Source organism: Marmota monax, unplaced genomic scaffold (assembly GCF_021218885.2).
Source record: "Marmota monax isolate L192 unplaced genomic scaffold, Marmota_monax_Labrador192_F-V1.1 WCK01_AAM20220418_F8-fsc00017, whole genome shotgun sequence".
In the NCBI taxonomy this organism is placed as follows: domain Eukaryota; kingdom Metazoa; phylum Chordata; class Mammalia; order Rodentia; family Sciuridae; genus Marmota; species Marmota monax.
In genome coordinates, this window is record NW_026695241.1 from 22,430,920 (window position 1) to 22,443,052 (window position 12,133).

Sequence of the window (12,133 nt, forward strand, 5' to 3'; positions counted from 1 at the left end):
TATATTTGGTAACATCGACTTCTTGTTTAGCACCAGTCCTAAATAGATTCCTATTGATAGTTAAGAATTTATATTTTATCCTACACAGAGCTAAGAAAAAATACCTCAACCTAAATGCCCCTCCTACACATAAGAAGTGTCTACAAACCTCAGAGTACTTTCATTGGTTAAAAAGCAATATCTGGACATGGAAATGACTGACATGCTGAGGGAGTCTCTTAGCAATTATTAATTTCATAAGCTCTGGATTTTTAAAAGTGATTTGTTTTGGCTTTACCTGTGAACTCTTCAAGAGGTTGAATCTGATCCAGATGCTCTACTTATTGAGAATCATCTACTCCCCTTTGGGAGACGTGTACACTTAAAACTGGTGGGTTCGGAATGCATGGAGTCTTACTTCTTGGGATGACCAGTTTGCTTTTTAAGTTCTAAACAGCTGCCCCTCGGTAACTGTGGGTAACAGTGGGGGATTCGTTCCAGGACTCCAGCAGATACAAAAGCTGTGGGTGCTCAAGTCTCTTGTATGAAAGGGCATAATATCTGTGTATAACCTCTGCGCATTCTCCCTATACTTTAAATCATCTCTAGATTACTGATAATGCCAAATATAATGTCCACGGTATGCTACTAGTTGTCAGTCTGTGTCGTTTAGGGAATAATGGCAAAAAGTGAAGTCTGTGCGGGTTTAGTACAGGTGCTGTTTCCTTCCCCTTGACTGTTTTCCACCAGGTTGGTGGAGTCTGTGGACACAGACTTGCCGAAATGGAAGGCCCACTGTGTGCTTCAAGAATAATGGGTCCAGCAAGAAGGGACGCTTCCTCCTCAGCTGCAGCTGCTCCTTTCCCAGGGATGAAAGAAAACGATACAGGAAGAAGGTGGCCTTCATGCCACCCGTATTGGAGCTTATGCTTAATCTTTGAAAAAAGGTTTTTACTCAGAAATTTGGCAAAAGAGAAGAAACGGAGGAGCCGCAGGCAGGTGTTGGACACGCCTCGCTCCCCAGGTGCTGCTTCACCTCGTCTGCCCCCTTCTGTACCCAGCTGGCCCATCCCGAGCCGCTCAGAAGCCCAAACCAGGTCCCCTGGGCACTGGAGTCTCACAGACCTTCACAGACAGGCCCAGCACAGAGACTCCTCATGAGGCCCAGAGCATTCTCACCTCTACTACCCGGGATAGGGTTCTCAAAATAACAATAATAAGAAACAGTAAAATATGTATCAAAAATACAACGATTATTTCAGAAGAGTAAAGAAACCAGTGCTCCAATAGCGAAGCCATGGACCAAACTAGGTGCCCTTCAATAGGTGACTGGGTATAGAAAATGTGGTCCATATACACAATGAAATATTACTCAGCCATAAAGAAGAATGAAACTATGGCATTTGCTGGTAAATGGATGGAACTGGAGGCTGTCATGCTAAGTGAAATAACCCAATCCCCCCCAAAATCAAAGGCTGAATGTTCTCTCCAATATGCAGATCCTAACTCAGAATAAGGGGGTGGGGAGGGAAGAATAGGAGTTCATTAGATTAGACAAAGGGGAATGAAGGGAAGGGAGAGGGAATGGGAATAGGAAAGACAGTGGAATGAACTGGACTAACTTTCATATATGAATATATGACCAGTTTACCTACACATCATGCACAACCACAAGAATGGGAAGTTATACTCCATGTATGTATAATATGTGAACTGTCATATATGTCTAAAAAGAACAAATTAAAAAACCAAAGTGTTTTTGTTTTAAAGACTATTTGTTTTCTGCCGATTTCACTACTTTTTTTTAAAAAAATTATTTTTCTTTAGTTGTAGTTGGAAATATTTATTTTATTTATTTATTTTTATGTGGTGCTGAGGATCAAACCCAGTGCCTCACACATGCTAGGCAAGTGCTCGGCCACGGAGCCACAACCCCAGCCCATGATTTTACTGTATTTTTAATTGCTTAAAAAAAAATGAAGTCCTACCAGAGTTAAGATTTATTCAAATCTTCATTTGTTCTAAAGTCTCCTTTGATTTATAAGTTAAGTAAACAACTACTTTTACCAAACAACAACAACACAAACAAAACCAAAAGAACAACAACATAAAACCAGTGCTCTTTGAAAAGACCACCATCATCAAAAGAACCACTGATGTCAAATAAATGTAACCAAACTGGTGGTTGCTGATGGCTGCTTATCCTGTCCAGTTTCATGAATGGATAATTGGATGTCCAGGCTGCAGAGGAGAAGCACATAGGTGGGTTCTACCCTTTAAAAGAACTAGCATTTATAATTTTTCTCTGGTGCATTAAGAACTTGACCAGAATTAAGGATTTTTGCTAGTTGTAAGCGGACACTGAACAATAGTGAGAGGCCTAGGGTCACTTCCACAAATGACCCACTTTCCTGGCACTCAGATTTCCAGCAACCATATTTAACTGAACTGAAGATAAATTGTTTCATAGTCAACAGCAGATTAGGACTGTCAGGTTAAAATGCAAGAATGTCAGAGATGACATCCTGATCCCATCAAGGAACCACATCTGAAGGTCAGACACCGGGGGTGGGCACTGGGGGGGGGACACAAAGCCCTCAGAAAGCATGGTGATTGAGGGCCACTTAAACTGGGGCAAATAATTCCAATCAGTGCCAGTGTCCATCAAGAACATCAGCCTGGATTCACATCAGTGGAACTTCATAAGCATGACCTTTGGGCATCAAGAATACCCGGTTAAGCAAGACCAAGGGAGTGTAGGATCAATTCAAAAATTATTAACTAATAGCATGTGGATAATCAGCTCTACTTATGTAGAACTTTCATTTTTCTGGAGTCGTCCTCCCATTTCCTAATTAGGCTTTGAAAGTTAATTTTCCTGCTTCTTTCCTGGGTGGGGAGAGGACAGATTTGGAAACTGTCTTATTAGCCAGGGTTTTGTTGTTGTTTTGGCAGGGTTCTCCTCATTGAAATGCACAATTAGAATTAAAAAAACAAAACAAAACAACAACAACAAAAAAAACTACCATTCCTTCACTTCTTGCAAGAAGCAAAAACAAAAACAAAAACAAAAACAAAAAAAACCAGAAGGCGTCTTAGCAAATAATTAAACATCTTAATTGTGGATCAGGCAATCTAATTTTAAGAGCTGGCTCTAGAAGGCTGTTAAGTGACAGTGCTACAACTTATCTTTAATTGCTGCAGCTAACAGAGAATTCATCTCATTTCACACGCTAATGTATCGAGCTCTTTGGCATTCTAAATAGTTGCTCATTTCCTCAAAGGGTGATTTAAATTTGAAGATAGATATTCAGTGGAGAAAATATATTAATTTTATTTGTAAATAGAGTGATTTCACATCTAGCAATTCACATTGGTAAGCAGGAGAGATCCCAGTTTGCTGGTAACAGGGGTCAAGGGTCAAGTACCTGGGTCCTCGATGGAAAGGTTCTTCATGAGCCACTGCACAACGTCAGTACCTGCAACGACAAAGCAGTTTCCACTGAAGACCTCATGGGTGTTTAAGCCTGTGACAGAAGAAACGTGTGTACCTGAGAGAATCCTAATTTTAATCAGCCAACCTAAGATGCGGATTATATTGAATATTTTCCATCCTTACTCAACCCTTTTCTTCCACTGGTACATTTTCAGTTACTTTCGTTTCCAAAAAATTTCACTTTGGATGACTCAGGTTATATCCACATTTCTAGGGAGAAATTACAGAAGGCTTCCTGGGAATAAAGATGGGAGGGTGACTTCATCATGTGGGTCCCCAGAGCACTTTCTGAGGACTCTTCAGCTTCCTACCTTTACTGACAAGGGTTGCTTGACACAGGTGACCTCAGAGAGTTGTAAAACTCTCTCATCTCTTTTGGCATGGGCCCATCTTGAATCATGTGCCCCGGGGGGTCTGTGGCGGAAATTTCCATGTGTTCACCAAAACCTCTTCCTTATACCACTGGGCCTGAGCGGGACTGTATTTCCAGACTCCCCTGAAGCTGGGTGTGGATCAAGTTGTACCAAAGGAATGTGAATAAAAATGACACTTGCAGCTTCCAGACCTAGACCATAGAAATAGGTAGCCCTCCACCCCTCCACCCACTTCCCTTGGCCCACCACTGGATGGAGAGCACCTGAGAACCTGAGGGAGGCGGAGCCACAATATGGAAGGAGCTCTGGTTCCAACCATGAAAATTAATGCTCATTTGAGGCTCTTACTTGATCTAGAATTAAACTTCACTGGGTTAAGCCCCTGGAATTTGGAGGTTTAATCTGCTTTAGCATCTAGTGTTATCTTAACAAATATAAAATCCCGAGTCAGCAGGGACTTACTTGTCTGCTCTTTCACCCTGTACACGTACACAACACCTGGGATAACAGGTGCTGCAACCTGCATTTGGGAAAAAACCTAGCACCTGGGAACTCACAAATTCCCCACTAACCAGCCTGTTCCAGGCAAGGGGTCCTTGATTTCTCTGAATGGAAAGTTGCCCCCTCTCTCCCTTCCCTGCTTTGGCCTTAGTTTTACTCTCCAATGAGAGAAAATCAAACCTGACCCCAGACCTGATCACTGAGTGAGACCAGTCACTGGGATGTTGGACTGTCCTGGGGAACCCCCAAGGTCTCTCTCCAGGGGGAACCTGCCTGGATCCCTGAGGGCAGGGGCGGCCTTGCCTGACCTGGAGCTCCTCGCCATTTTGGCCACGGTCCTTTGAATATGTCCCTTTCTTTGCCTGCCTTTGGAGACGTACACTTAGAACCCACATTCTAAGAGAAACACAGCGCAGGAGAGTGGAAGATTTTCTGGAAGGTCCCATAACGATTTGTCACTCAAAGATCTCACTTTACAGTGAGAGGACCACCGAAGATGGCTTTGTCACCTCAGCATGGAATGCTTAATGGAAACAGCAGCTATCTGAGTCCTGCTAGGGTCGGGGGCCTTGGTGCGAGGGACAGGGTCTGCCAGTCGCTCTGCTGGGTCAGACTCCCTGCTGGCCCACTGGAGACCCAGCAGAGGGGCTTACCAAGCATTTCCCTTTTCCCAGAAATCAAATTTCTCTGAGATTTGACTGGTGGCCAGAAGTGAGACCGTGCAAGCTCCAGCATCTGGACCTCTGTTTCTCTCTCTGGCTCTGAGGAAGGTGGCCTAACTGCTCTGTAGAGCTGCCAGGGTCCACCCCACTCTTCCTGGGCTCTCCCCAGGTCCAGCCTCCCCTGACCAGTCCTTTCAATGTCCCTGCATTTCAACCTCAAAAGAGGGACTTCTAAGCTTCTCCCCACCCCTGCTCCCGGATGGCATCTATAAGCTAACCCTTGGACCAGAAACACGCCGATTCATTTGCATTTTGACACAAAGAGTGTGTGTGTGTGTGTGTGTGTGTGTGGGTGGGTGGGTGTGTGTACACGCATGCGTGCGTGCACGTTCATTTCCTCCAAATTACACAAGTTCAACATTTGTCCTAGGAAATGAAGAACAAAGCAGAAATCAAAGAAGGACTGTAATCCCAAGTTGGAGGTCGGGGTGAGGCTCTAACCTGTTTTTTTTTTTTTTCCTCAAAAGAAAAATAGTTCTTTTTTGTGGGTTGCCTGGAAACCGCGAGGTTGCCAGCATCACTCCGGCTCTCCCTGGGGCCAGCGGATTATCTTTCTGCTGAGCTTGCCGAACCATTATTTATCACCTGCCAAGATTGATTACTCACCCTGGGACAATGACAGCCCTTCCTTTCCCCTGTTAATTACTGTCATCATTAATATCCATGTCACTAATTAGTATTCATTCACAGTGAAACTCCTTCCTTGCTATCGCATCCGCTCCCCCGCTGCCCCAACCCCAGTCTCCGGCACCGCGGTCTGGGTTTCTACCTCCTGGCATTATGCACGGGTCCCTGGCCTATTGTCCTCTCTGTCCACCAGCGCCCAGACTGTGTTCCCAGACCTACAGGGTCCCATTGAAGCCCCCCTTTTTTTTTAGAATAAGGAAAAGACAAAAAAGCCCCTTTCCTCTTTCCCCTGTCATTGTGGGGGCCACGGAGTGGGGTGTCCTGTCCCTGGCACAGCCACCATGATAGTCAGTCTCATCCGGGGCTTGGTGTGACTGTCCTCAGGCCCAGGCAAGGGCTGAGCTGCGCCCCAGGGCTGTCGTGAGCCACCGTGCTCAACCTGCAATGTCACTAACCTCACTGCTGCCCCCTACACTCCGTGGACACTGTTGGGTAGACTTGTGGCAAACGTGATGGCCATGCCCAGGGACGTGGCACCCTTGCTTTCCTGCTGTGGGCTGTTTCAGGCTCCCTGGGACTGATCCAGGAGTGGCCAAGCCTCAGGCTTGTGGCAGGAAGGAACCATTGTGTGTTGAGGCCCAGGAACCAGTAAAGGAAGTCAATGTGTCATAATATTATGTCTTTTAAAAGCCCTGCCACCCAACACCATGGAATCCGACAAGAGCAGTCCAAGTAACCAGGAGGAAACAGCATTTTGCATTTCCTGTTCTCTCCTTCCCTCACCCCACACCAACCCCCAATGGTTCCTCCCTTCCTCTCCTAAAAAGAACTTGAAGCAGATTTTCTTTCCTGTTCTATCTAAAATGAGTTGTTGCCCTTCATCAGGACTGTTGGATTTTGGGTCTTATCTTAGCTCAGCTGCCGTGCTGAGCTCTTAAAGACAATATAACACTTAACAATGTGTTATATTGTGCGACGTGGGAGAGCTACCCCTTATTCCCAAGTCCGCAAACACTTGTCTGAAAGTTGTCTTTTTTGAGGCTAATTTATTAACTTATTCCTGGGATCTCCATGAAATACACCAGAGGGCACGCAAGCTACTTCTCCACAGCACCTGTGTTTTATTAGTATATTTACACATGTAATTACTAATGCAGCTAGGCATTGGTTTCTGTACCTGTTGTATTTCAACCATATCTTCTAAATTTTTTTTTTTAGTTGTTGATGGACCTTTATTTTATTTATATGTGGCACTGAGAATCGAACCCAGTGCCTCAACACATGCTAGGCAAGTGTTCTACCGCTGAGCCAAAACCCCAGCTCCTCAACCCTATCTTTTATATATAGTCATGTTTACTGAATGGCTGTAAACAACCTAAAAGTCCTCCAACAGGGGGTTGAATCAGTAAATTATGGCTCATTTATGTAATAAATTTTTATTGAACACCTACTATATTAAATACGAAAGCATGTTAAGAACATAATATGTTGTAAAATTACATTTTTTACAACAGAAAAATATTTCCATTTATATTCTTTTTTTGGGGAAGGGGGTGTACCAGGGATTGAACTCAGGCACTGGGCCACTGAGCCACATCTCCAGCCCCATTTTATAGTTTATTTAGAGACAGGATCTCACTGAGTTGCTTAGCGCCTTGCCTTCGCTGAGGCTGGCTTTGAACTCGTGATCATCCTTCTCAGCCCGAGCCACTGACATTACAGGCGGGCACCACCGTGCCCGGCATTCCATTTATATTCTATTAATTATGCATGTATGAATATACACAGAAATGAAGAAAAGTCTGGAAGTGTCTTTAAATTGTTAAGTTAGGGTATCTTGGGCAGCGTGAGGCATCACATTATGGGAAATATCTAGTTTTTAAAAATTTCTGTATTACTTGAAGTTTATAGAGCATTTATATGCTCTGTTATACTGACAAAAATGCTTTTTATTATAAATAGTAGAGAGAATTGGAGAGGGTATGGGAACTTTGAGCCCCCCACTCCCCCATCCCGCACTCAGGTCCTGGGTACTTTCTGCTTTCTGGGGAAAGGGCAGAGGGGAATGAGGATCTCCAAGGGTGAGAAGAGAGAGGCTCAGTGGTGATGCTGGACATGGGCTTTGAGCTGGTCCCTCTCTCTGGCCACCTGCTGCCCCTGGAAGCTCTGAGTGGACTTCTGTAGACCCTGGTGCTGCTCGCCCACTGTCCTGGACCACAGGTAACAACCCGCACCCATCCCTTGTGTTTACTTGTTTACTTGGGTAGAGTAACACGTTGTGATCTCCTCCTGCTGAGTTTTCACACTGTATTTCCTCTAGATCAATAAAACCAGATTTGAATAAGCTGGCAAGATCTTCTAATATTTTAGGGGCTTCTGTTTCTCATTTTGGTGGGGGGAGCTTATTATAAAATTCTGGATTTTGCCTCCAGGTGTTTTAAGCTTCTTCAAAGACTTGGCATTTGATGAGGATACTCATTAGTCGGAACCCAAGGAGATCCTAGTGTGAAACTTCCCTATTCTTCCCAAAGTAGTGGATCCATATGAGCCCAAATCAAATTATGCAAAGCCGACAAAAGACTGATTGCTATCATCTGCAAATTTCAAGTTACCTGGTAGATTTTATATATCATAATACTGACAGCTGGAGCAACTGATAAGCTAATTATCCACCCTTCCCATTTCCCTTGAGCAAAATGTTTCTGGAGCCCAAGGAAAGATATGAAGGCTTCTGCAGGGAGAGAGCTCATCCTACTCCTCAGTCAAGGTCATGACCACGTCTGCCTTGGGATTTTCACACACTTGGGAAGGCGTCTGCAGTTCCTCTTTGCAGAGAGGACAGCTTCATGCCACTCATCAATCACACGGTGCCAGTGTTTGTGAAGAGGGGTTGGTGACCATTCCTGGGCCCTCGACCTTGTTATCACATATCCTGTAATTACGTAAACTATGACAATAATTATGTTAAATATGATCATTATCATAACCATCTTAAAAATTAGGCTGAGACATGCAATTACATTTTAGAGCCAGGGTTGGAATCCAGTGGGCCTTTTCATGCCAAATATTATTTTCATTTTTACCATTCCACCTTCCTTATTTCCTAATGACTTTCCAAGTGGTATGTGAGAAAAATATTCATAAAACTGATATTCTGTATCAAATTATTTTCTGATGCAGAGACATTAATTTAGTGGTGATAATAATGACCACGACCGCTGGGCGCGGTGGCACATGCCTGTAATCCCAGCTGCTCAGGAGGTAAAGACAGGAGGATCCTGAGTTCAAAGCCAGCCTCAGCAAAAACAAGGCACTAAGCAACTCAGTGAGGCCCTGTCTCTAAATAAAATACAAAATAGGGCTGGGGGTGTGGCTCAGTTGTTGAGGGCCCTGGGTTCAATCACCAGTACCCACCCCCCCAAAAAAATTACCACTCTTACTAGCTATTGAATTAATAATTTATCGAGTACTTTCTGTATTCCAGGAATAATCCTACCATAACAATTTCATGCTGTAAATAGATTATTATCATCTTCATTGTGTGAATGAATGGGAGGATATTCTAAGTAGGGCAGTCTGTATTAGTTTTGGTGTTCTTTCATGACTTAGTTAAAAATAAACAATAAAAATTACAACAGTCAGCTCGCAAAGAAAGCTTAATTGAAGAGGAATGTGGAACTGAGATTTGGAGACTGGGTATTAATGAAAGCTGGCAGGAAGGAAGAAAGAGAGGCGGAAGAAATAGTGGTGTGATTCTTGAGTAGTATCGCTTGGTCAATGGGCTGGAGTTGTTCCAAAGGAAAGTTGTGACAAATTTAATGCTCATTTATAGGCACATGAAACAATGATGCACAGTGATGATTAAGCTGAGCAGACCTGAGTGCCACTTGGAGTATGTCACTTATAAACTGGGGACTCTGAGAAGGTCCCTCCACCAACATGCACTCCAATCTCCATTTCTTCTTAGGTCAACTGTAGGAAATACCTACACCTACCTGCAGGATAAAACAAGTTTATGTCCATAAAACCCTCTTCACAAAGCCTGGCTCATGATCTTGCTGCAATGGCCCATAAATTCGAAGGTATTCTATCGGCTCAGCACCTTCATTTTGTTTTTAGGAAAAAGAGGAGAGTAATAATGGGACCTGCCGCGGGGGCTGTAGGGTCACATGAACTGCTTCATGCGTGGATTTAGCACAGTGTCTCGCCCGCAGTGGGCACTAATACACATTAGCTACGGGCAGAGTCCGAGTTTCGGGACCTCATTGAAGCCCCTAGTCTAATCCGGTCATTTGCGTGGCTGGGAGTGAGTGGAATTCCTGTGTCACCTTGGCTACTTCTTCATTTAAGTCCTGGGAGAGTCTCAAAATATCTTCTGATGCTTTTAAGAAAGGTCTGTGGATACCCAGCTTCTTGGACAGAGAGGGGAAAAAAGAAAGTAATCATAGGACAGTAGTCATTGGGAGAGTGGTGAGGCCTCGTAGAATGACTGGGACCCCTGTGTGGGCCCTTGACCTTGCTGCTCCTCGCATATATTTCCTGGAAAGTCAGGGTGGGAGGAAAGTGAAGGAGGCGCCCTGGCCACAGTGTGGTTCAGTGAACGTAATGGAGTCGCCATCTTTCCTGTTTTGAGTGTGCTGGTCCCTGTCCATCCCTCCATCCTGCTTCCCAACCCCTTCTCCTCTTGAAGCCCCTGGGATGGTCCTTCCATTCCCAGAATGCACCATGCCCCATTCCCCTGCAGGGCAATGCCCCTGCCTCCTCCTTCACAGTAGAGTAGTGTCTGTCCCCTTGTCTGTGGTACTCTGCCAGGACTGCCAAAACAAGTGCCACAAACTGAGTGGCTGAGACTATGGAAATTTGCTTTCTCATAGTTCTGGAGGCTGGACGTCCAAGACCAACGTGCTGGCACAGTGCCTCTGAGGACCACTGTGATGGGTCCGCGCCCCTGGCCCAGCCGCTGACGGTCGCCTGGCACAATGTGGTGCTCTGGGCCTGGAGATGCGCTGCCCCAATTTCCACCTCCATGTTCAAATGGCTTTCCTCCAGCACACATGTCTCATTGTCCAAATTTCCCCTTTTTATAAGGACACCAGTCACACTGGATTAAGGCCTACCCTAATGACTTCAGCTTAACTAATTATATCTGCTAGGACTGTAATTCCAAATAAGGTCACATTCTGGGGTTCTGAGGAATAGGACTTCAGCTTATGAATTTTGGGGGCATGGGACAATTTAACCCAAACCCCCACTGAATAACAGCTCTGAGGGGCGGGACTCAGTCACACTGTACTATGTCTGGCATGGAACGACCACCTGTTGCCGAGTTGGGGTTTAATAAGAGTGTATTCATCAATAGTTGTATTAATATATATCATATCACACATATTCACTCATATTCACTCCATTAAAATCTTTTTTTCTCAATTTTTGTGACCCATGAAAAACTTCATTATATACCAACACCAACCAGGGAGTGGGAGGCAGGGAGAGAGAAGGGAAGGGCCGGGGAGTGACACTGGCCAAATTGCACTGTGATGTTTTGTGCGTGTATGAATATGTAACAACAGATTCCATCATCATGTACGACCATAACGCTCCAATAAAAAAATGTGGAGGAAAACATAATGAACCAATGCCAGGTCTCAATGGGCATTTTACAAACACTGCTTCAGGTGAAAATTCCTTTTTTTTTTTTTTTTAGTAAAATCACATCTTTTCTCAAAAAAGAAGTCTCAACACAAATTCTAGATAGGGCAAAGGGGTGGGAGGAGGAGGGTGGGAACATGGGGGTAGAAAAGACAGTGGAATGAGATGGACATCATCACCCTAAGTACCTGTATGAAGACACGAATGGTGTGACTGTACTTTGTGTCCAACCAGAGATATAAAAAAGTGTGCTCTATATGTGTAATAAGAATTGTAATGCATTCCGCTGTCATATATAACAAATTAGAATAAAAGATTAAGAAAAAAATAATGCAAAAAAAAAAGAATTCTCAACAAATTAATACTTAGAAAATCTTAGGTGGCAATTCCAAGTCTTCTTTTTGCTTAACAAACACTGTCTTCAACTCCACTTCTGGGCTGGAAGACAGCCCACTCCTACCACCTGGCCTGTTCCCTCTACTCTATTGGCTTCTAGACTGCAGGTTGGTGCTGTCTTCTTCTGACTTGGGTCCAGTGTGTGCTTTCCCCCTATCAGGAAGGCCTCTGAGCCACTCTGTCTTGGTTTTGAACAGATTGGAGGAATGACATTCAGACACACTGATTATGATTTTGGATCTAGTGATACCCAGGCCTCCGCCACATGCAGTGCTAAACCAGGGTCTGCCAGGGCCACCTCCCTGGAGTCCAGCAAACCGGCTTGCTGGCCTCTATAAGCATGTGACAGCTGCACCCCTTGGTGACCCACTGCTCGCAAGCAGAAAAGA

The 12,133-nt window shown here is 44.5% G+C and overlaps 1 protein-coding gene across 9 annotated transcripts in view; it reads right to left on the minus strand.

The window, feature by feature from the left end:
• Positions 1-12,133, minus strand: part of Rgs6 (regulator of G protein signaling 6) — a 608,576-nt gene that overhangs the window by 96,671 nt on the left and 499,772 nt on the right. For all 9 annotated transcript variants that reach the window (XM_046440972.2, XM_046440971.2, XM_046440977.2 and 6 more), the window contains one exon: positions 3,408-3,458. In XM_046440972.2, coding sequence (XP_046296928.1) covers positions 3,408-3,458 — 51 coding nt within the window. The remainder of the gene's footprint in view (positions 1-3,407; positions 3,459-12,133) is intronic.